This window comes from Phoca vitulina, unplaced genomic scaffold (assembly GCF_004348235.1).
Source record: "Phoca vitulina isolate PV1807 unplaced genomic scaffold, GSC_HSeal_1.0 scaffold45, whole genome shotgun sequence".
Taxonomy (NCBI): Eukaryota; Metazoa; Chordata; class Mammalia; order Carnivora; family Phocidae; genus Phoca; species Phoca vitulina.
Window position 1 is genome coordinate 10775048 of NW_022589748.1, and position 24751 is coordinate 10799798.

Below are 24751 nucleotides of genomic sequence, written 5' to 3' on the forward strand. Positions count from 1 at the left end.
CCTTCCCTTCCACCACACCTGTCACTTAGTTGGGGCTCTCATTACATTATCACAATATCATCCCATCTCTGTGTCTCATTGTAGTTGGGCACAAAGCCTGTTTCTCTTAAGAAAATTTTAATATATACATATATATTAAATATATGCACATAATAAAAACATTCAAATGATACCAGAATTACAATGAAATCTCCCACCCCTAGAAGCAACCACTACTGTTTCTTGGGTATTTCTCCAGAGGTATCCCATGGATGCACAGGGGGAAAAAAGCATGTTATCTCCTCAAACCTTTTGCAAATGGAAGATGCAAAGACAGACATATACGCGGGAGATGGGGGCTGACACGGTATACTGTGGAAAAGTTACCCACGTGGTCTGGAGGGAGGGAGTAGATCAAATACCAAAGTGGGCAGCAGTGGGGAGGTGGGACCCATTTTTGGAGACCTTCAGCCTCTGACACTTAGCCCCTACACCAATTATCGGGATCCCCTCACGTATGCACGGTTACCAGTGGTTTTTAAAAGGCTTTCATCTCCCCTCGTTTCTATCTGGTGTGAAATACTGAGAAGCGCTCACATGGGTGACAGCGCTCTGGAGGGTCGCCTTGCCTGCTGGGTAGCTCCCTGCCTGGGAAAACCTCACTTCATGATTTTACGAAAAATCACTGCTATCTCCGGAACCACTCAGTCACCAGCTCAGCAAGTGGACCATCAAGGTGTTCCACTACCTGGATGCCCCTTCCCCCAGGACCTATCAGACAAATGCCAGCATGTTCTTCCTGCTCTATGCCCCCTCTTCCTGGGGGCACTCCTTAACCATTCAGCAGTCAGGAACTCCCCTGGCTCCCCAGAGCACTCTGGCCACACCTCTTTCCACTTTTTCCTAATTAACAGGGAAAAAAAAATAGTAGAACAATATTAAAGAATCATTAAAGCAAGTCCCAGCAACCTAGAATGATCTTCATTCTGTGTGCCACTCTGCGCCTGCAACATAACCACAATCGGCACGCATGTGTCCTTGTAAGACTGCTTTCCACTTGTGTGGGAGTCCACTTCTCACATTCCCAGCCCCTTACGTACAAGAACAGAGTTTTACTCACCTTTGTATCTTGGCACCCAAAATGAAGCCTGGAACATAGGGAGGGCTTGGTAGCGGTTTGTCAGAAACCACTCTGGGAAACACAGGAAGAGGCGAAGAGCATGCCCAGCACTCACAGCAGTATAAAGTCATATAAAGAAATGAAATACACCACTTGCAAAACAGCCATCAGACAAATGAACTGACATGCATACTTTAGGAGCGCTCCAAGAAGGGGAACAGGGACAGAACAGCTGCTAAGTTCTCATGAGGCCATAGACTCACCCTTAGGGAGCTCCTGAGCCTTTCTGAGTCTCAGTAAAAACCAGAGCACCCACTTGAGGATCAACGACATAAGGAAAGCCCAGGCGGTGCCTGGCACAACATGTGAACATGAGCCACCCCCTCCTTGTCTGGAGATGGGGGCAGGGAACCGCCAGGGAAAAATAGGGACTATGCTAACTTGAGCAAAGCAGTCAAAGGCCTGGGCAGAAGAAAACCCTGATGCATCCCAAGCCCGAGGGGAGCAACGCTGAGGTGGTGGGCCACACAGAGTCCGCACCGTTGAGGAGTGCTCTCCTGTTTGAGCCCTGCCCGCTGGGCAGTGCCTTGCTTGGGAGAACCACCTCACTTTACAGTTTTACAACAAACTATCTCCAGATCCGTTCAGTCGTGACCTTGAATTTCCCCCAGAAGACACCCCCAGTGCCAAAGCCTACAGGAACAAAGCACCGGGCACGGAACCATACATGATGGAAAGGCCAGAGCTCCGAGCTGGGAGGAAGTGGCTTCCAGCCCCAGCTGCCCGTTATCAGAGTCCAAGGGCCCCAGCTGATCCCAACCTCGAGAGGCCAGGCAATCTCTGAAAGGTTTCAGGCTTACTTACACATTTTGAGGCACGGCCCAACACTCTAAGCTTTTTGGCTCCTGGCACTCTCTTCTTCCCACTGATTTAGAAGCCACGCCTTCTATTTCTACCCACAGAGGGAACCACCATTCTGACCTTTTTCACTACAGATGAGGTTCACCTGTTCTAGAACTTCATAGAAATGTAATCATGAGGCACCTCAGTGGCTCAGTCGGTGGAGCATCCGACTCTTGGTTTCAGCTCAAGTTGTGATCTCAGGGTCGTGAGATAGAGCCCTGAGCCGGGCTCTGCCAGTGCACAGGGTTGGCGTGGGATTCCCTCTCTCCCTCTGCCCCTCCCCCTGCTCGCACACGCTTTCTCTCTAAATAAATTAAAATCTTTAAAAAAATGAAGAAATGTCATCATGCCATCCACATTCTTTAGGGTATGGATTCTCTCAGTGTGTGGTGTGTGTATCAGGAGTCTGTCCCTTTCTATTGCTGAGCAGCGTTCTCTCGTATGAACAAACTTGTTTGTTTAGCCAGCTCTGTTCTGATGGCACCTGGGCTACTCCCAACTTGGGGCCACTATGAATAAAACTGCCATGAGTAGTCATATAGGAGGCTTTTTTTTAGACGTATGTTCATTTTTCTTAAGTACTTAGGTCTGAGGTGGATGTTTAATTTTCCAAGAAAGTGTCAGTCTCCTTCCCTGAGAAGGTGTACCAGTTCTCCCACCAACAATGTATAGAAATTCCAGTTGCTCTACATCCTTGCCACGTACCGTGTTGTCATGTTCATTTTATTTAAAACAGTTTTTAGCCATCCTAGCTAGCGTGAAGTGAATTTTCACTGTGGTTTCAATCTAGACTTCTCCGGTGGACTAATGATGTTGAGCCCCTTCCCATACGCTTACTCGGCTTCCTTTACATTCAATTCAGTGGCTTTTTAGTATAGTCACAAGGTTGTGCAACCATCACCACCACCGAATTTTAGAATATTTTCATGACCTCCCAAAACCTGTACCCAAACAACAGTCAGCCCCCCAGTCCCTCCTCCCCTCAGCCACGGGCAACTGCTTATTCTACGTTCTGGACTTCACGGATCTGTCTTTTCTGGACACTTCATAGAAACAGAATCACACAGCACGTGGCCTGTGGAGACTGGCTTCCTTCACTGAGCACAATATTTTCAAGGTTCATCCATACTGTACATTTGTCAGTATTTCGCTCCTTTTATGGCTGACTGATATCCCAGGTATGGATAGACCTCATTCTGTTTATGCCTTCAGCAGCTGATGGGACAGTTAGGTAAAATGACTTTTATAATAAGAATTTGGAATTCCTCCTGCTTGGCTATCTTGTTTCCAAGATGAGTACTTATCATGTAACAAGGCATTAACAACAACAACAAACAAACAGGAGGCTCACCAGTGCCACCCCTTTCTCCTGGGTATCCACTCCTGCTGCCCTTATTCCAGTTAGGGGGCTGTTTGTTTTTGTGCATGTGGGCACGCAGTTTATAATCGTTATTTGCGGCCTGATATGAGCTACTCCACCACTACAGAAAGCGACCTCTGAGCATTCTGCCCATCACCTTTTCTCCATTTTGGTCATAGCACTTCAGTTTCTCTTTGGGAAACTGTCCTTCATCTTGGCTCCAAAGATGGGAGTATTCCATTCTCCCTGACCACAATAACTGGCTCAGGAAGAGGTATGTGACCCAAGTCTGGTCCAAATCAACTTAAGATCTTTTGCTAGGAGCCATCTGCAAAGAGATACCTTCTTTCAGTTGGTTGGTAAGAGAGTAGAAGGGAAGCCTGGGAAGGATGGAGGTATGTGCCTGCCTGAGAGAGAAGCCAACACGGAGAGAAATAGCGCTGAAAGACATAAAAAATCCTGGTGACATCGGTTAGCTTTCTGGATATAACCATGCCTGAAGCTGCTATACCCAGGACTTTTCAGTTAGAGTCTAACAGACACTCCTTTTCTGCTTGGACTAGTTTAGGTTCACTTTTTTTTTTTTTTTTAAGATTTTATTTATTTGACAGAGAGAGACACAGCAAGAGAGGGAGCACAAGCAGGGGAAGTGGGAGAGGGAGAAGCAGGCTTCCCGCGGAGCAGGGAGCCTGATGTGGGGCTCAATCCCAGGACCCTGAGATCATGACCTGAGCCGAAGGCAGACGCTTAACCGACTGAGCCACCCAGGCGCCCCTAGGTTCACTTTTTGTTAACTGCAACTGAGATGTCTAATAGGTAATTCTAGGGACATAGGACTATTAACTGCTAACCCAGTCAAAACCTGCTCTCTAGCCCCTTCTCTAGAAGCCAAGGCCTCATACAAACAAATCCAAACATCCTATACTTAAACCCCTCTAACGTTAGTCCTACAGGGCTTAAGACAATAAGAGCTTTGTTCTGAATCAAAGGGAAGGAAGGCATCTAAGACCCTACACTAAGATTCCATACTCTCAATCTGGCCACCATCAACAATCTACATTCATCAATTGGTTTGAAAAAAATTAAGGAGATGGTGATTTCTTTCCCCTAGTACCTACCATGCTTCTAGACCAAAGCTTATACAGGGGATTCTCACTGAAACCTTACAGCAATCCCATAAGCACACCCTCTTTATAGCTGGAGAAACTGAAGTTCAGATTGGTTAAATTATGCCGGGTAACTTGGGAAATACAGGTAGTTGCAAAACTGCAAACTCTAAAATCTGTGCTCTCCCTCCCAGTTTCAAGTTTTGTAACAAGCTCAGCTTATTCAATAGGAAAAGAGATCACAGAAATAGAAACATTTCGTCTACTGGAAACTGTCAATCAACTGTTAGAATATTAAGATCACACTGAAAGTATTAACAGTAAGATGGGGATTCATGGTGGCATCTGATAAAAAGAGATAAAAAATAAAGGTAATTATGACAGTTTTTCCTTACTGAATACCTATACGTGCTAAGCACTTCTATGTAGATGACCCCATCTAACTCTCCTCACGGTCCCACAAAGTAAGTGCTGTACTCTTCATTTAGAACTGTGGAAACCGGAGTCTTGGAGAAATCAGTGACTTTATCCAGGTCATGCAAGTAATAAGTGGTAGAGATGGGATTCAAATCCAGACCTGTCTGGCTCTACGACCTAAGTCTTAAGACTCAAACAACCCTTAGAATGATCAACATCCAAATCCTGTTGGTTCAATGTTCAACAAACTGGCTTCTACTCCACAGATACAGAGACCACAAATCCTGGAGTGACGTAAATTGGGTATTTTTTTTCCAGTGCAGATGATATATCAAAATTTTATAGGAGATTCATTTTCATTCATTTCATTTCAAAAATTCATTTAAAATCTTTGTAAGGCAGTCAGTCCACAGGCTGTGGAGACTGCAGAGGAACCACCCGAGAAGCTGCGAAGATGTTGTCCATGCACGTCACCGTGGCCAGGCCCGCACCCTCCCTTGGCGGGCCAGGCTGGTCTCCAAAAATGATTTGGGATCATCCTTCATTGCTGCAAGGAACTTCCATGCCTCTAACACTCGTCTTCAGAAGACTGGCACTGCTGAAGTGTCCCCTATCCTTGAAGAGCATATTCTTGGAGCTGATACCTTTGTTGACCTTGAAGAGACTGGGCGTGTCCTAAGCATTGCCCGTGTAAATGGGCTGAGAAATGTTCAGGCAGAAGAAATGGCAGAGTTTTCTTCAGGTTTAAAGAGTATGTCTCTGAACTTGGAACCTGACAACGTTGGTGTTGTCGTGTTTGGAAATGCCAAACTAATTAAGGAAGGAGATATCGTCAAGAGAACAGGAGCCACCGTGGGTGTTCCAGTTGGTGAGGAGCTACTGGGCGGTATTGTAGATGCCCTCGGTAATGCCACTGTTGGAAAGGGTCCAATTGGTTCCAGCCTGTAGGCGAGTTGGCCTGAAAGCCCCTGGGATCATTTCTCAAATCTCTGTGCACAAACTAATGCAGACTGGTATTAAGGCTGCAGACAGCTTGGTGCCAATTTGTCGTGGCCAGCGTGAGCTGATTATTGGTGACCAACGGAGGGCCAAACATCAATTGCTACGGACACAATCATTAACCAGAAACATTTCAACGACGGAACTGATGAGAAGAAGAAGCTATACCACATCTACTATTGGTCAGAAGAGATCCACCATTGCCCAGCTGAAGAGACTGACAGATGCAGATGCCGTGAAGTCCACCACTGTGGTTTCAGCTGCTGTTCCTGATGCTGCTCCACTTCAAGACCTGGTTCCTTACTCTGTCTGTTCTATAGGAGAATATTTTAGGGATAATGGCAAACACGCTTTGATCATCTATGATGACTTATCCAAACAGGCTGTTGCTTATCATCAGGTGTCTCTGCTGCTCCACCAGCCCCCCGGTCGGTGAGGCCTGTCCTGGTGATGTGTCCTACCTACGCTCCCGTCTGCTAGACAGAGCAGCCAAAATGAACGATTCTTCTGGTGGTGGCTCCTTGACTGCTTTCTCAGTCACAGAAACACGAGCTGGTGATGTGAAGGCTTACATTCCAACAAATGTCATTTCTATCACTGACAGACAGATCTTCTTGGAAACAGAACTGTTCTACAAAGGTATCCGCCCTGCCATTAACGTTGGTTTGTCTGTGTCCCATGTGGGATCTGCTGCCCAAACCAGGGCCATGAGGCAGGTGGCAGATACCACAAAGCTGGAATTGGCTCAGTATCTTGAGGCTGCTGCTTCTGCCCAGTTCGGTTCTGATCTGGATGCTGCCACTCAACAACTCAAGTCGTGGCATGCGACTGACTGAGTTGTTGAAGCAAGGACAGCATTCTCCCATGGCTACTGAAGAACAAGTGGCTGTTCTTTATGCCGGTGTAAGATGGTATCTGATAAGTTGGAGCCCAGCAAGATCACAAGTTTGAGCATGCTTTCTTGGTTCATGTTATCAGCCAACACCAAGCCCTGTTGGGCAATATAAGGACTGATGGAAAGATCTCAAACAGTCAGATGCTAAGCTGAAAGAGATTGCAACAAACTTCTTGGCTGGTTTTGAAGCTTAAACTCATGTGGAGTCACAAGAAATACCAGTTTGGTTTTGTCATCATTTTTTCTAGCAATCAGTTCCATTTGTAAAAGGATTACTCTCATACTCCAGATGTACATAAATTACATTAAAAATAAAGGTTCTAAATTGGTTGGTGAAAAAAAAAAAATCTTTGTTAAGACTCTTTGTATACAAATTTAGAAATGGGGTTAAAAAGGCCTGTGACTTACTACATGTCCCCATTTCCAGCTCCAGAAAGTTGGGTCACTAAAACTACGGATGCTGATGGACCTACCCACTGAGAACAGGGTGCCTCACGGTTGGGCCAGGTATTTATAAAACAGACACTGTGGTTTACAGAGCACCTTTTTTTTTTTTAAGATTTTTTTTTTTTAAGTTTATTTATTTAAGCAATTTCTACACCCAACATGGGGCTTGAATTCACAACCCCAAGATCAAGAACCACATGCTCCTCTGAGCCGGCCAGGCGCCCCTACTAAACACTTTCAAGGCACTTTTTCAGATCCTAGACAGCCAGCCCCTCTCAAACAGCAATACCACACAATAACCACAGTGAGCAATTCTAGTGCCCGCATTCCAAACAAGCACATACTTTCGCGCTTCTGTTATGTCTGCCTGAAATGCCCCTTGATCCTTCCCCCCACTTCCCTCTGGGTGCTCATCTTCTGGGGTCCAAATCAACTGGCAGCACAGTTAACACTTCCACAGCAGCACCTGCCAACCTTCTTCACAGCACACACAGAACAGAATACTTATGGTAACATTTGTATGGCATCCTCATGTAAAAGAACAAACCTGCTCACAGCCAGAAAAGAATGGCAGGGGGATCTGGCTGCCCCAGGCGCCACTCATCTGCCCTGATGCCAACGGCAGTCAAAACTTCCAAAGCAGATTCTTGCACTTGTCACACATACACCGAGAGACTGTTTCACTTACTTGTCTCTCCTGCAGAACGTGAGCTCTTAGAAGACTGACATGCAGTTGTATTCGTCTTTACATTCCCAGCAACTAGCACAGGGCCTGGCATCTACTAAGTCTTCAGAATAGATTACTGGACCAAACTGAATCCTGTAAATCTCTTAAAATAGTCTTTCAACAACTCTGAAGCTGGGCTATTAAATATCTTCTCTCCAACCCCAGAAAAAAAAAAATTAGTTTTTTTTTTTTTTTTTTTTTAAAGTAAGCTCCATGCCCAGCATGGAGCCCAATGTGGGCCCAAACTTATGACCCCAAGATTAAGACCTGAGCTGAGATCAAGAGTGGGATGCTTAACCAACTAAGCCAGGCGCCCCAATTAGTTGCTATTACACTCTAAGAGCGATGGTCTACTCCCCACCTATGGAGAGGAGATATTTCTTCTCTATAAATTCATTCACTCAATAATATTTGTCAAATACCTACTCTGTGCCAGGCATGAGAAATATACAGCAGTGAATGAGACAAAGTGTCCCTGCCTTGCTTATGAAATTCAGTCCAGAAAGGAACACAGACATTAAATAATTCCATATACTTATTAGTTGGTGAAGTAAACACTTTAAAAGAGACATAGAGAACACAATAGATACACAGATAAATTTGAATAAACAATGACAGGGAATATTGAAGAACTGAAAACACAAATTCTCAGGCAAAAAGGACCAAGCGCCAAAGAGAACCTCTCTTTGACAGAGTAAGTGCCAGTAGTGAAACTTCAAAGCCTCAAGGGCAAAAGGAAAGGGAGCAGGGCGCAAAACCCACCAGGAATAACTCAGTGTTTGGCCTGCGCAACTGGAAGAATGGGAAGACTGGGGAAGGTGAAGGTATGTGAGGGGTAAAACTCAAAATTTCAGTTCTGGACATGTTTGAGATGCCGATTTTGACGTTTTAAGAGATGTAATTTGAGACGTGAATGTAAGAATCTGGAGTTCAAGGTAGAGCACTGGGTTGAAGATCGAAATTTGAGAGCACAATAGACGGTATTTATACTTAAAGTCTTGAAATGGATAGCTCCTGGGAAGTGGACACAGAGAAGAGATTAGGACGAGGCCTGGGGGCAGTACAATCATTAAAGAGAAAAAAGAGGAACAAGACATCAGCAGAGGAGAAACTAGAGAGCTGAGGCTAAAGAAGAGAATGTTCCACAAAATAAAATGAACGTGCTTCAAGAAAGGGCAGTGATGAGGGGCGCTTGGGTGGCTCAGTCGTTAAGCGTCTGCCTTCGGCACAGGTCATGATCCCAGGGTCCTGGGATCGAGCCCCGCATCGGGCTCCCTGCTCCGCGGGAAGCCTGCTTCTCCCTCTCCCACTCCCCCTGCTTGTGTTCCCTCTCTCACTGTGTCTCTCTGTCAAATAAATGAATAAAATCTTTAAAATCACTACTATAGAAAAAAAAAAAAAAAAAAAAGAAAGGGCAGTGATGAACCCCATCAACCACTTCTACAGGAGTGAGAACGAACTTAACATTGAATTTGGCGACTGAGAGAGCATTGGCAGCTTCAACAAAGTGCTATTTCAGGGGAGTGGCGGGGGCCTAGACTGGGGCGGGTTCAGAGACCTGGAAGTGATGAGGCGCCAGCTAGAGGCTGAAGCCTCACGCTGCAAACGGGCGCAGAGAGATGAGGAGGCAATTGGAAGTCTCTGGAGGGCGAATAAAATTATCTCGTTAACAGGGGCTCATCCTCAGCCACCGTCTTCTCGCACCTGGGCTGAGTACCCCGCCTCCGCCACCTCCGCGCCCCGCACCGCGCACGCCGGCTTCCCCTCCTCGCCGAGCCGGCCGGCGCACGCGCAGATCCTAAAGACCGCCGGCGCGGGCCCTCCCTCCCCGAGCTCCGCCTCTCCCCGCCCAGGGCGCGTGCGCACCGCCCCTCGAGAGCCGCCTCGGAGGCCCGGGAATGGGGAGGTACCGGAGGGGATCCCGGCTCTTCGCTCCCGCCATTCCCCGGGGGCCCCAGACCGCGACCCAGCCCCACCTGCCAAGCCACGAGCGGAATAGGTACGTCGCGCTGCAAATTACGACGGCAGGCGCGGGCGCGCCCCTCGAATGCTTTTCAAAGTCTGAAGATCACAACGCGCTTGCGTTCGAAGATTCGCGGCACGTCGAGAACCACACACGCTTTTTTCCTTTTATGAGCCAGTCGCTGCGCGAACTTCCTCCACGCATGCGCCATCCTTTCTGTGACGTGCCGCGCTGCTCCTTGGGATATGTAGTTTTTACTTTATCACACTATGCTCCACGCGCCAGATGAACATTTTAACAAATTAGAGCCCTTGTGTTTTCAGTATCTTCTCTCATTCCCCCAAGCCTGTATAAGATAATTAAAAACTTTTTTTAAACGTCAAACTGCTCCAAAAGATAAAGTCTATTTTTAAAAATTTTTAAATAAATTAAAACAAGCAGATCCGTAGACCCAGAAGTTGCTCTTTTAGGGAGTCTTCCCAGGAACGTATTAAGGACATGACTAAATATTAAACTACATAAGTTTAGGGGCGCCTGGGTGGCTCAGTCGTTAAGCGTCTGCCTTCAGCTCAGGTCATGATCCCAGGGTCCTGGGACCGAGCCCCGCATCGGGCTCCCTGCTGGACGGGAAGCCTGCTTCTCCCTCTCCCACTCCCCCTGCTTGTGTTCCTCTCTCACCGTGTCTCTCTCTGTCAAATAGATAAATAAAATCTTTAAAAAAAAAAAACTACATTAGTTTACATCCTAGCATCTTATGATTCTTACATAACCGCTACCAAAGTTTAGAATTATATTTTATTTCGTTTATGTGATACACTTGCCAGCTCAATAAGGTTAGAATCATCTGTTTTGTTCACCTTTGTATTCCCAGTACCTAGCACATTCCTAGTACCTATGAGGGCACGTCATAGGCCCTCAATATTTTTGTATGCACTTAGAAGAATCCCAGACTTCAACACAAACTATTTCAGCCCCAAATTAACACATTTTTTGCCATCAAGTTTGTTTTTCTTTTTGAGGTCTCTATCTTAATGAATGGCATGACCACCTATCCAGTCTCAGCTATATATCCTGCATTTTAAGAAGCTTATGCTGGCAAGGATATCACAAATTTTGCATTTGTAGAGGTGTCAAGAGCTATTTCTCCTGAATGTCAACTATTGATCTTAGTTACTCCTCAGGAGAGATTTAGGACTCACAATTGTTTGTTTGTTTGAATTTATCTGTAATCTCTGATGTTTCTACTGTTAAACAACAAAAATTCAACTAACATTTTTTTAAACAAGATTTTTTAAGATTTTATTTATTCATTTGAGACAGAGAGATACAGAGAGAGAAAGCATGAACAGGGGGAGAGGCAGAGGGAGAAGGAGAAGCAGGCTCCCCGCTGAGCCACGAGCCTGATGTGGGACTCGATCCCAGGACCCTGGAATCATCATGACCTGAGCCGAAGGCAGACACCCAACCATCTGAGCCAACCAGGGGCAACTGAGTAACTTAAAAGGTGAAATTGGCTTTATTGAATGATTCATGAATCAGGCAGCATCCCATCTGACAAATAGAAAGGAGTTCCACTGAGCTGAAGAAAAGGAAAGGTTTTTTAAGACAGAGAGGGAGCGGAAAAAGGGGTATTATGAGCCAAGAATGCATTGTTTTAGGTAAGGTCACCCTCCTAAGGGGAATGGAAGGGATCACTAAATTTCCTAGTGCTGACCAAGAAATTCCACATTGATTGGTTAAATAATAGATAGTAAGAGCTCACATATGTTGGCCACTTACTATGTACTATATATGTTAAATATGCTTTATGTGTTTCATTCCTATCACATACTCCATCCACTTTTCATCTCCACCACATGTGCCATAGTTTAAGGGGCTTGACGCTTGGCTAAACAACTGCAAGACCTTTTAATTGTTTATTCCCAGATGTAGAGGTTGGGCTATTCATTGCTTGCTTCATGACAGACTATAATCATTGGGCTCTGTATACCCTCTCTCTTGTTTTATCTATTTATGGCCTTTATCTCTTTTCTCTACTCCTCCTCCCTTCCCCAGTGTGTGTGAGAGTGTCTTTGTCAAACATGCGTGTTGTCTAGTGTGCATGTATTTTTAATTTACCTAAATGGTATTGTGCTATAAACCTCACTCAGTTTCTTATTTTTCCCATTCAGCACGATGCTTTCAAGACTTGTCCTTGTCAGGACGCCTGGGTGGCTCAGTCGGTTAAACGTCTGCCTTTGGCTCAGGTCATGATCTCAGGGTCCTGGGATCGAGTCCCGCATCGGGCTCCTTGCTCCACTGGGAGCCTGCTTCTCCCTCTGCCTCTGCCTCTCTCTCTCTCTCTCTAAATAAATAAAATCCAAAAAAAAAGACTTGTCCTTGTTGCTGTGTGTGCCTGTTACTTAGAATAACTATGCAATATTTCATAATGGGCACTCACATTGTAGTTATTTGGACCCGTGGTGATGGACATCTAAATTGCCTCCAACTACCGGCTCCACCTTGAACAGCCTCAAGCATGCCCTCTTGTGGCCAATATGAGGATTTTTCTGGGAAGTATAACTACCTGGTGAGACTTGAGTAACAGCCCCTGAAATTGTATGCCCTCACCCATTTGCCCAGAGCATTCTTCTTTTTTCCCCCCTCTCTTCCCTTTTCTCTTTCTTTTTTAAGATTCTACTTATTCATTTGAGAGAGAGGGAGCACGAACGGGGAGGGGCAGAGGGAGAGGGAGAAGCTGACTCCCCGCTGAGTGTGGAGCCCCCTTGCGGTGCTCAGGGATTATGACCTGAACTGAAGGCAGCCGCTTAAAGGACTGAGCCCACACCCCGCCCCGGCGCAGGCGCCCCAAGAGCACTCTTTTTTTTTTTTTTTAAGATTTTATTTATTTATTTGACAGAGAGAGACACAGCGAGAGAGGGAACACAAGCAGGGGGAGTGGGAGAGGGAGAAGCAGGCTTCCCGCGGAGCAGGGAGCCTAATGCGGGGCTCCATCCCAGGACCCTGGGATCATGACCTGAGCCGAAGGGCAGACGCTTAATGACTGAGCCACCCAGGTGCTCCAAGAGCACTCTTCTTAAAACGCAAAGGTGTGCATGAGCACCTCTGTCTCCTGGCCCCACCGCCTCCTCTCCCCACCTTCTCTACCTCCCTCTCCCCTTCAGCCTCTTCTTTCTGTCCCCATACATGCCATGGCCCTCCTCCCTCCTCTTCAAAGGCTTTGTGGAGCACATTTCCCTCCCCTGTTTACCTCCAAGTCTCCTACTCATCTTCAGATCTCCCTGACTGGGTCAAATCCCTCTGTCACGATCCCTCAAGAACACCGTGTAGACCTCCCGTAACTGTGATGGTAACACAATGTCATGATTTTACATTTGTTTGTGCAAAATTTACATCTGCCCTACCCCTCACCCCTCACATTATAAACTCCATGAGGGCTGGCCTCATACCAGTTTATGCTCATCACTGTATCTTTAGCCTGTGTGCCTCGCACTTAACAAAAATATTTGTTAGATGAAAGAGAAAATGAAGGTGTTCTCTCTGCTTAGGAAAGGCCATTGAGGGGGCAGCATCTTGGTGGGGGTGACTGCTATAGAATTTGGTCCTCAGCTCTGCAGGACCAGAAATTCCATTTTGCTAGCAACCTCTCAGAGTAGACTCACACTGATGCGACTCCCAAGAGACTGATGTGTAAACCAGAACCCACTGAGTTATATGGGGAGATTTAGAACCGTGGTGCTGACCAGAACACTCCCTTTGCTTGGGCAGCAGAGTCCCTTTCTATAAGAAAGCCACAGTGGCAAAGACTGGGCCCTTCTGGTCTATCCTTTGGTCTTATTGCATCAGAGCCTCACATCTGAAATCCTTTCTAAAAAGCCTTGAAAAGTCACAAGGATCTTGACTGAAGGTCTCTTGAGGACATGCAGAGGGAATTAAATAGCATGACTTCCTAATAATCCCTTAACAAATTCCTCCCTTCCCTTCACAGACTTCCACTGCTGAGGGCAATGCTCCCACCCCCTCCTCTCTTTGCTTTTTCCCCCATTCAGAACTGGCTTTTTGCAAAGGGTGTTCAGGCACCTTCTATGGAAAGCCAGCCACCCCTCTCTCACCTTGTCCCTGCTCATGCCTACCATCACCCACTTGAACAAAACAAAAAAAGGCTTGAAGCCCACATCCATGTTGTTAGTTCTGATGACAGAACTAACTAGAGGTCATATCACCCCCAAGGACAGCTGCACTGGCCAGGGAATATATAGACCCAGACCCAAGAGATAGGAATTCTTGCTTACCATTCAAAGGAACGTGAAGGAATTCAACCCAACTAGCTTATGCCCATCCAAGTAGTCTGAACACATTCAGGCAGCAAATGGGCACTATCCTGAGTACATAAGCACCAGATGCACCCCATGAAATCTCTAACATTAAAAAAAAAAGATATTTTTCAGATTCCAAGTCTCTCAAAAGATGGGACAAACAGACCTTCCTGGGACCAGACAAAGCAGCACGAGAAGCAACTAAGTCACATCCGTTAACACGACTTCACGGGCCTCCAGTCAACAGCATCCACCTTCTCAGAAGACACCCCCCCCCCCCCCCCCCGGCTAAATTTTGCCCTTAGAAACCCTTGCTTGTAAGCCATCAAGGAGTTTGGGACTTTTGAGCATTAGTTCCCTGGATGGCACCACACCAATAAATAGCCTATCTTCCTTCACTGCAAAAGCTCAGTGTCAGTTTTCTTTTTTAAAGATTTTATTTATTCATTTATTTGAGAGAGTGAGAGAGAGAGAGAGCACATGAGAGGGGGGAAGGTCAGAGGGAAAAGCAGACTCCCTGCCGAGCAGGGAGCCCAATGCGGGACTCGATCCCGGGACTCCAGGATCATGACCTGAGCCGAAGGCAGTCGCTTAACCAACTGAGCCACCCAGGCGCCCTCAGTGTCAGTTTTCATTGGCTTGCTGTGCATCGGGCGAATGAACTCTCATTTGGTTTGGTTACAGGTGGTTCATTTGGATCTGACCTCCCATGGGAGGCAGGTGGGGCAAGTTGTTCACACTTACTGCTTTGTGTCCCCAACACATACAAAAGAAGCCACAGCATGACCAGAAGGTGGCATTGTGTGCATGGAACCCAAGGGAGGAAGGGGTACCGTACATTAGCTCTTAAAAATTGCTTTAATCCCCCTCGCTTCTAAAATAGCATACACTGTAGGAAGCCACACATTGCAGAGATCTAGAATCTGTAATGGAGGAAGTATAAATTTTCCATAATCCCAGTCTAGGGTGTGACTCTTAGAGTGTGGAACACATTCCATCCCCTGGTCTCCAACCCCCCCCTTTTTTTTTTTTACAAAAACTACAATAATTTTGCTTACAAAAATAAGATTGGCCTGGGGCTCACGCTCCGTGGGTGGCAGCAGCTCCTCAAGGCACAGGAACCAGGAACCCCTGTGACCTGGGACCACTGAGAGCAGGGCTCCAGGGAAGGGGGTGGCTGGTGGGAGGGGCGCCAGATCCTGCCCCTGAAGAGCACTGGGCTCTACAGCCATTCCTTACCCTCCCACCACCCACTCAACCTGCAAGATGATGGTCTTTTTTTTTTTTTTTTAAGATTTTATTTATTTATTTGAGAGAGACACAGCGAGAGAGGGAACACAAGCAGGGGGAGAGGGAAAAGCAGGCTTCCCGCTGAGCAGGGAGCCCGATGCGGGGCTCGATCCCAGGACCCTGGGATCATGACCTGAGCCGAAGGCAGACGCTTAACGACTGAGCCACCCAGGTGCCCCAAGATGATGGTCTTTATTATTTGAATATATTATTTGAATAGAGTTTCCTCTGTTAGTATGGAATGATGTATCAGATTGAACAAGCCACCAAGCAAGTGCTCAGAGATCGCTTTGCGGACCCCCCAGGATTCTCTTGACATTCCTCAGGCAGGATGCCACCTTCAAAGACCAGTACTTCTATAGGGGGTCCCAGGAGCACCTCACCATCCAGGAGTAGTTGGACAGAAAGTCAGCTAGATCACATAAAACCTGGATTGGAATTTATACAGTCAAGGACTGTGACCCTATCCAGGAAAGCCTCACCAGAAATTACAAGGTGATATTGTCCACCCGGTTTTGTTTTGTTTTTTAAAGATTTTCTTTATTTAGTTGAGGGATGCCTGGGTGGCTCAGTTGGCTAAGCGTCTGCCTTTGGCTCAAGTCATGATCCCAGTGTCCTGGGATCAAGTCCCACATCGGGCTCCTTGCTCGGCAAGGAACCTGCTTCTCTCTTTGCTGCTCACCCCTGCTTGTGCGCTCTCTCTCTGGCAAATAAATAAATAAATAAATAAATAAATGTTTTATTTATTTATTTGAGAGAGAGTGAGAGAGATAACACAAGCAGGGGGAAGGGCAGAGGGAGAGGGAGAAGCAGGCTCCCTGCTGAGTGTGGATTTCCCCCAACCGGGACTCGATCCCAGGACCCCGAGATCATGACCTGAGCTCCAGGCAGATGCTTCACCGATTGAGCCACCCAGGCTCCCCGTCCACCTGGTTATTCGACAGACAGGTGAACATTAAGGACCTCTGTGTGCTTACTCCACCAAGAACGCGCCAGACTGCCCAGTAGAGAAGGTGAGCCTGTGAACACAGAAGTGACAGCATCGGACGTCAGACGCCGTGGCCCCAGTGAGAAATGGATTTGCAACTTGAAGAGACGAGACTCATCATTGGAGGTAAATATCATCATTTTACGAAGATAAACATTGTTGTTATGTATATACTTTTTGGGTATGTCTGTATTTTTGACTACTCAAGCTATGTTTACAAAGTGAAGTTGAATGGAGAATATATGGCAATATGAGCTGAATAGATGGCTCATACGGATACTTCAGATATTTCTGAAATCCACTTGGTTCTGTTCTTCACACATGTGTAGGTGCCCCACCGTAGTGACACCAGAATGTCAGACTGCTGACATTCCCCCCCTCCCACCGCTGAGCTCTGTGACATGACCCAAACTGATATAAAAATTTTAGCTTAACTAGAAGTCTATACTGTGCCTCTGGGGTCTCCTGGGTGGCTCAGTCAGTTAAGCATCTGCCTTTGGCTCAGGTCATGATCCCAGGGTCCTGGGATCGAGCCCCACATCGGGCTCCCTGCTCAGCGGGGAGCCTGCTTCTCCCTCTCCCTCTGCCTGCAGCTTCCCCTGCTTGTGCTCTCTCTCTGTGTGTGTCAAATAAATAAATAAAATCTTTTTTTAAAAAATGAGGGTAATGGGGTAAAAATGGGGCATTCTTAGCACCCAGCCTGGTCCAAAGCACGGGGGGAGGGAGGAGGGAGGGACAGGGAGGGTGGGAGGAAGGAATCCCCAACAGGTGCTTCCATACACACACAGTTGCCAAACCTTTGTCAGTGTTTGGCTGGCTGGGCTGACTTAGAACCAGACTGGAACTGGGCTCAGGTAGACCTGGGGGAGGGGCGGGAATCCTTCACCACTCACCAGCCTTGTGACCTTGAGCAAGTCTCTCTGAGCTTCGGTTTCCCTTCTTTAGATTGCTGGAAATAGCAGTCCTCGCTGTGCTGGCTTGGGACCAAGCCCTTTCACCCCTAGCGGTGCTGTCACCATCTCCCTTTTCCAGAAAGTCAGAAGTGAGCCCAAGATCTCGCGGCTAGTAATGGGGAATTTGTGGGGGTGTTCTTGGCAGTCACGGTGGACAGGGAGGCCGAGTGGGACAGTCGCATGCAGAATTGTCCCACATCCTGCACGCATTTGAGTGTCCTGCTAGACATTCATGAAGCAACATAACATAAACATAAATTAATTTACAATGACCTGAGCCTAGAACCTACCCCATCCCATGTAGTGATGAAGCCCACCACCTTGTAAGAACCCCATGTCTCGGGCGCCTGAGTGGCTCAGTTGGTTAAGCGTCTGCCTTCGGCTCAGGTCATGATCCCAGGATCCTGGGATCGAGCCCCATGTCGGGCTCCCTGCTCATTGGGGAGCCTGCTTCTCCCTCTTCCTCTGCCCCTCCCCCATGCTCGTTCTCTCTCTCTCTCTCTCTCTCAAATAAATAAAATCTTAAAAAAAAAAGAACTCCATATCTCCTTGTGTCTCCACCTTAATTTGTCTGGGTGTGTTTTCTTTGCTTAAGATTACTTTCCTCTTTCCCTTATCATCAGATCTGTTATTATTGGTGGGAAGGAATTAGTATCTTCCAGCTGGACTAAGAATTAAATTGACATGAGACAGATTAACAACAGAAAAAAAACAAAGTTTTATTATGTGTGCATGAAGGCCCCGTCATGAAATTCAGACCTAACGAAATGACTGAGGCAGGTAGTTTTTATCCTTTTAGACAAAGAGACAGTAAAACTGTGAGGAATTGAAAGGACCAAGAAAACTTCGTAAATTGGTAAAAAAAAATAATGAACCTCTTGGCTCTAAATGTCCTATCTCTGGTGATAAGGGTGTCTCTTTACCTCCTGGTACAAGGAGGGGACCTTTTACCTAGGAGATTTATCTGTTGCTTTCGGGTTACAGAGGAGGGTCTGAGAGCTATCCTCACACCAGCTGTCTCTTAAGTAACTTTTATTTTAAAATAACCAATATGTGGGGACACCTGGGCGGCTCAGTCAGTTAAGCGTCTGCCTTCGGCTCAGGTCATGATCCCAGGGTCCTGGGATCGAGCCCCACGTCAGGCTCCCTGCTCCGCGGGAAGCCTGCTTTTCCCTCTCCCACTCCCCCTGTTTGTGTTCCCTCTCTCGCTGTGTCTCTCTCTGTCAAATAAATAAAATCTTTTAAAAGAGAGAGAGAGAGAAAACGCAAACTACCTTGTTTAAAATAAATAAATAAATAAATAAATAAATAAATAAATAAATAAAATAAAATAAAATAACCAATATGCGAAAGCGGCACATTTTGGGGCGGCCTTCCCCTGGACCTTACGTAATGATCCCAAACTGTGTTTTATTCAAGTGACCTCACTTTCATTTCCTGGATGTTCAAGAATTCACAAATCAACCAAACCTGAAAAACAAAAACTAAATTTAATTCTGGCTCACGCCAGGGAGAAACGCAAGCAGAAGTGCCTCTTCTTGTGAAGCGAAGGACGAAGCTGGGTTATTACAGGGTCCGGGGGGAGGTGAAATTAGGTAACATTGAGATGAAACAGTGTTTGAATGGGCTCACAGCGAAGTGGGAATGGGAGCAGAGACGGCCCCAGCCCGTCCTATTGCGCTGGAGACCATGGAGGTTAAAAAAAAAAAAAGTCGGAAGGTTGTGTCGGCCTCCTTTCCTGCCAGGGCCTGGGAGAGCTGGTCCATAAACCTCAGTGAAAACAAGGGTGGGCAGGGTGTGGCCTCTCTGGGTGAACTTAACTCACACAGGGCAGATCCCTTCAGGCGAGGGTGGAAAATTCCACTTTTCAGGCGGTTCTTATCCGAATCCCTTCTCTTAATTCGTATTAAATAGGTCCAAACCCCTGTTTACTTCATGTCTTCTACCCCAGTATATCCACGTTTTGAAAGACATTATTTCATGGTAAATCGATTTCCTGGGGCGCCTGGGGGGCTCAGTTGGTGAAGCGCCTGCCTTTGGCTCGGGTCATGATCTCAGGGTCCTGGGATGGAGGCCCCCCCACATTGGGCTCCCAGCTCAGCATGGAGTCTGCTTCTCCCTCTCCCCCTCCCCCCCTGCTCATGCTCTCTCTTTCTCCAATGAATAAATAAAAAATCCCAAAAGAGAAATTAAAAAAAAAAATCAATTTCCTTTTACGTCTCCTTTACCTTATAGGGACGGCAGTATTTTTCTGGAAATTATGTGGATAACTCCTGCAGTTCAGCTTACACGGTCCCAGGCCCCTTTGCAAGTATCCTTCCCTATGGTATCTCACTCCATTCGCTCACCAACTCTGTGAGGTCGATGCAGTTATCATCACCCTCATTTTTACAGTAGAGAAAACTGGGGCACAGAGAGGGAAGGCGACTTGTCCGGGGTCACCCAGGAAGTAGTAGATCAAAGGTTTGAACCCAGGGCAGCTGGCTCCAGAATCCGCACTCTTAACCACTCTGCTAGCCTCCCTCTCGGGTGAGGGAAACTACCTAGGGACCCGCTCCCCCCACAGCTCAGGATATTAAGGGGGCTTTCCAGATGTTTCTTATCGAAAAGGGGTGTTGGGTGTGTTAGGGGTGAGAACCACTGACCTAGTTCGTGGTGTGTCCTTCACGCCACAATTTGCCACCAGCGTCCTGAGTCTGAGCCAGAATTGGGGTGGGGGTCAGCTGTGTGGCAGGGGGCAGGGGACAGACAGGAAGGAGTCGGCCAGGTGAGGCCCTCGGATCCCCACTGGCCATGATGCCAAGGACTGTTTATACTGACTCTGCCTCTTTCCTCCTCCTCCCTGAGGGGCGGGGATCTCCTCTGTGGAAAAATACCCAGCTGGGCGAGCCCCAGTGAGAGGGAGGAGGCGAGGGGAAGGGGCTGGGACTCACAGGACCGACTCTTTCCCCCTCTCGTGATTGCTGTTTACTGGGTCGGGTTTTGGGAAAGCGCCAGATTGCATCAGACAGGGCCTGAGGAGGACACGTGGTCTTATAAGTTGGGGCCGGTGAACAGGGAGGTGTCGGGAAACCAGACACAAACAAAGCTTTTGAAGACGACAGAGAGACAGACAGCGAGAGAGAGTCAGATGCGATGGCCTCCTTGCCGAGAGCAGCCAGCCCGGCCCGGCAGCCCCCAGGCCCAGAGGACGAAGACCCCAGCCTGGATGAGTATGACCTCTATAGCCTGGCTCATTCCTACCTGGGTAAGCTCTGGCCCTTTCGCCCTCTTGGTCCCTCCACTTCCAACCCCACACTCCCAACTAGGATGCCTCCTTGGCCTTCTCCCCACCCCCAACCCATTCTCTACCCTGTTCTCTTGACCCCTCGAGTCACCCCATCTAACCCCTCTTCCACTGAGTGCTGTCCTGCACAGCCCTGAGACCTCACGCACCCCTAGAATATGGGAGCAACAGCAGACCATCGGGGGCCCCTCACTCCACAGACGGGGCAACGGGGATTATGACTGCCCCAAAGGTGGTGGTGACCACTCCCCAGTCTGCCTCCTCCAAACCATGCCCCTTCCACCCCGCACTCCCGGCCCCCTGCCTCTCCTCGGATGTACCATGCCTCTGTCCACCTCACCCCAGCCTCTTGCCTGGTTCCCAGGGGTGGGAGGCCGGAAAGGTCGCACCAAGAGAGAAGCTGCCGCCAACACCAATCGTCCCAACCCTGGTGGCCATGAGAGGAAGCTGGTGACCAAGCTCCAGAACACGGAGCGGAAAAAGCGAGGGGCACGGTCCTGAGGCGGAGCTGGAAGTAAGGAATCGGGGGACCCAGAGGTCCCTCCGCCTCGGAAGGACGCGCCTGAATGTGTGTGGTTGGGTGGGAAGAAGGGACCCAAGAGCCGTTGTCTCAACGTAGAATAAAATGAGACACACATTCGACTCTGAGTTTCCTAGGGACCAGAGCAAAGGGGGAAACACAGAACCTTTCCAATTGGAGGGACATTTGGTTTACGGGGAGGAACACAGAGGCCCAGAGAGGGTAGGGCCCTTCTCTGGGAACACGGTGACCAGGAGAGGTGGGGTTAGAACCATCCCTCTCTTCCCTTGCCCTAGATGAGGCCAGAGCACCAACACCACCCAGCGACGGAGACAGGACCGCGGAGAATCGGAGAATGGGAGAATCGGCACCTGGGGGCAGGGCCCAGGCCTGCTTCCCCCCCTTCTCTCCCCCAGGACTCATCCTACCTGACTGAGGCTCTGAGGGGCCACCAAGGAAGTGCCCCCAGCCCCAGCAAAAGGACAAGATAGGGAGTAAGAGGCAGGGAATGGAGAGGCAGAGTCGCAAAAAAAAAAAAAAAAAAAAGCCCCTAAAAAGAAAGACCGCAAAGAAATTGGACCTCCCTAAGGGTGGGAAGGACAATAAACAAAGTACAGCTTCAGCTTGTGTGTGGGATTTGTCCCCTCTCTGCGTGGTGGTGTGTGTCCGCGTTTCTGCCCGCGCCTGCCTGTGTTTGCGCCAGCCCCTGGTAGCCGGGTTTGTTAGTGTCTGTGTTTGGTCGTGTGCCTGGGAGAGGGTGTACCTGATTTGGCTTGGTAGAGGCCAGCGTGTTATTTTGGTGCACAGATATTTTGGTGACTGTGTCTCCGTGGTTTCTTATGAAATGCAAGAAAAATTTCTGTTTCTTTGTCATGCTGCCTGGGAAACAAGCCCCCTCCCCGGCTCCTCTCCATTTCTAGAAAAAACAATCTTATTGATCATATCATTTTCATATAAAACCACCTTCTGGGGGCGCCTGGGTGGCTCAGTCAGTTAAGCTTGCAACTCTTGATCTCGGCTCAGGGCTCCATCTCAGGATCGTGAGTTCGAGCCCCTCGTTGGGGCCACACCCAGCGTGGAGCCTACTTACAAATAAAATAAACTAAAAAATATATAAAAACCACCTTTTGAAGTGAATGGTATTCACTGGTGCCACCTGCAAAATGGAGAAAACTAGGATTTAGAACATTAAAGGATTTGCCCCAGATTACCGAGGGCTCAAATTCAAGGATTCTCACTGTCCTCACCTATGGGGGGGAGTCCCTCTGCCAAGGGGGATGCCAGGACAGGGTTCTGGGAGGTCAGCCGGGGGAGGAAGATCCTTACCTCGTATATATAATCAGTCTCAGGACCAGAGTTTGGGAAGGACATAGGGCAAATAAGAGGATCTATTGATTGAGATACAGGTTTGGGCTCCTGTAATGAAGACTCAAAATGGGATAGAAAGTTCTCCCTCTGTCACATAACAGCTCCAAGGGTCAGTACTCTTGGGCTAAAATGACAACTTCACTGTGTCAGGGATTCCAGCTACTTTTAGCCTCATTATTCTGCCACCCTCAAAACATGGCTTCCCCGGCACTTGGGTGGTTCAGTCCGTTGAACGTCTGACTCTTGGTTTCAGCTCAGGTTGTGATCCCAGGGTCGTGAAATCGAGCCCTGTGTCGGGCTCTGCGTTCAGCATGGAGTCAGCTTGAGATTCTTTCTCCCTCTGCCCCTGCCTCTCTCAAATAAATAAATAAATCTTAAAAAAAAAAAACCCCACACACAAAAACAAACCATGGCTTCCACTTTGGGGTCCAAACGAGCGGCTTCGGTACCTGCCATCACATCTGCATCTCAACCTGTGGAAAGGGAGTGGGGAAGGGACCAGAGGAAGCCACACCAATTCATTTTTAAGGCCATGACCTAAAAGTAGAATCCATCACATCGGGTCAGAATTTAATTACATGGCCACACCTAACTACAAGAGAGGCTGGGAAGCATGGTATTTAGGTGCTTAGCCACGTGTTGGCCAAAACTTGGGGAGGGCAGGAGAGTGAATACTGGAAAAAACCAGCAAGAAACATTTTCCACAAGCAGACTCAACAGGAGGAGGGAGAACACCCCTAGGCCCTGGGCAGAGCATTTTTCCTTTTCTCCTGCCCTTTCATGTAAGCCCTAGGCTGCAAAACTTGGAGCCAATTGTTCTTAGGGACCTAAGAACATGAGCAGAGGAATGAGGCACCTGTTGGAACAGTAATAGGTACACAGCCCATCAGGACCAGCTTGAACCTCTGCGAATCTCAGTGCATCGGCCTCCCCTGAGTCTGACCTACTAACAGTCACAGAATCTCTGGCTGGGTAGAACATTAGAGGACATCTAGTCCAACCCCACCGCACTCCAGACCGGGGTTGCCTCTGCTTGCTTGAATACCACTAGGGACAGGGAACTTGTTGCCTTTGAGTTGCCTGATTCCTTCTCAGAGCACCTCGTTAATGTGGGCTGAAGCGGCGCCTGGGTGGCTCAGTCAGTTAAGCATCTGCCTTTGGCTCAGGTCATGATCTCAAGGTCCTGGGATTGAGCTCCCCCCCAAATCAGGCTCCCTGCTCAGGGGGAGTCTGCTTCTCCCTTTCCCTCTGCCCATCCCCTTCCCCAGTTTGTGTTCTCTCTCTCTCTCTCTCTCTCTCATAAACAAATAAAATCTTAAAAAAAAAATGTGGGTCGAAATCTAACTCTCCCACCTGCCCCTGAACAAGCTTCTGCTCCTCTGGTCCTTTCTGCGTGAGATGCCTTCAATCTCACCCACTCTGCAAGGCTCAGCTCTTCAAAGTCTTCCATCACCAGCCCTCCACCACCCCCTGTCCCCTCATCTCCACCCAGGGAGACACTTGCTCTGGAATCACAGGCACAACAACCCTGTGCCCAGGTTCTCACAAGCATTTGGCATACAGCTCCTTCAGACTTCCCCTTGAGCCCCTCTTTCCGTGATAGATTATTTATTCACTCAGTTAATGCCTATCGGATGCCTGTCGTATTACCAGGGCCTGGTTGAAGGCATGGACTGCAAAGAGGGACAAATGGGACCCTGGTATGATCGGAACCAGGCCTTAGGGCCAGTGGCCGCTCTTGAACTCAGCAGGCAGATGGGAGGAGCGAGCTCTCAGCCCAGCACGGATCTGGGCTTTGAAGCCCAGCTTCAAAAAATCACGGCCACAGCTCCCAGGTATCGGGCTTACTGCTCCGTGATAGGTGTTTTATAGGCATCGTCCCATTTAATCCTTCCAATAACCCAACAGGCAGACTATTATTGATCTTATTTTCCAGCCCAGAAAACCAAGGTTCAGAGATGGTAAGTAAGTGGCACAAAGTCACACAGCCACAAACTGCAGGAGTGGGATTTTGAACTTAGGTCTAATTTTTGAAGCCTAGGCCTTTCCTTTTTCACTATGTGCCTGAGAATAACCATGCACTGACAATGTGGAATCCTAGGTGTTAGTTAATT

General features: G+C 48.0%; 2 protein-coding genes and 1 pseudogene across 4 annotated transcripts in view; 2 read left to right on the plus strand and 1 right to left on the minus strand.

Annotated features, from left to right (window-relative positions):
• The window catches only part of SGF29 (SAGA complex associated factor 29), a 31308-nt gene extending 21218 nt beyond the window's left edge, over positions 1-10090 (minus strand). The window contains exon 1 of one of the 3 annotated variants that reach the window (XM_032431003.1): positions 9930-10090. Coding sequence is in view for 2 of the 3 variants with exons in the window: in XM_032431000.1 (XP_032286891.1) it covers positions 1363-1432 (70 nt within the window). In the remaining variant the exon portion in view is untranslated. Of the gene's footprint in view, positions 1-1099; positions 1470-9929 lie in introns of those variants that run through there. The other 2 variants (XM_032431000.1, XM_032431001.1) reach the window with 2 other exon arrangements.
• LOC116648761 lies at positions 5760-7338 on the plus strand (annotated as a pseudogene).
• A 10262-nt stretch (positions 10091-20352) lies between the features above and the next one.
• NUPR1 (nuclear protein 1, transcriptional regulator) lies at positions 20353-21891 on the plus strand. Its single transcript, XM_032430826.1, has 3 exons — positions 20353-20710; positions 21114-21263; positions 21566-21891. Exons 1-2 carry the CDS (start codon positions 20599-20601, stop codon positions 21248-21250), a joined length of 249 nt encoding a protein of 82 aa, XP_032286717.1. The 5' UTR covers positions 20353-20598; the 3' UTR covers positions 21251-21263; positions 21566-21891.
• Positions 21892-24751: the final 2860 nt, after the last annotated feature.

Coding starts and splice junctions, on each gene's coding strand:
- NUPR1 (XM_032430826.1), top strand. CDS start 20,599: ATGGCCTCCTTGCCGAGAGCAGCCAGCCCGGCCCGGCAGCCCCCAGGC. Junction 20,711..21,113: donor CCTGGCTCATTCCTACCTGG/GTAAGCTCTGGC, acceptor CCTGGTTCCCAG/GGGTGGGAGGCCGGAAAGGT.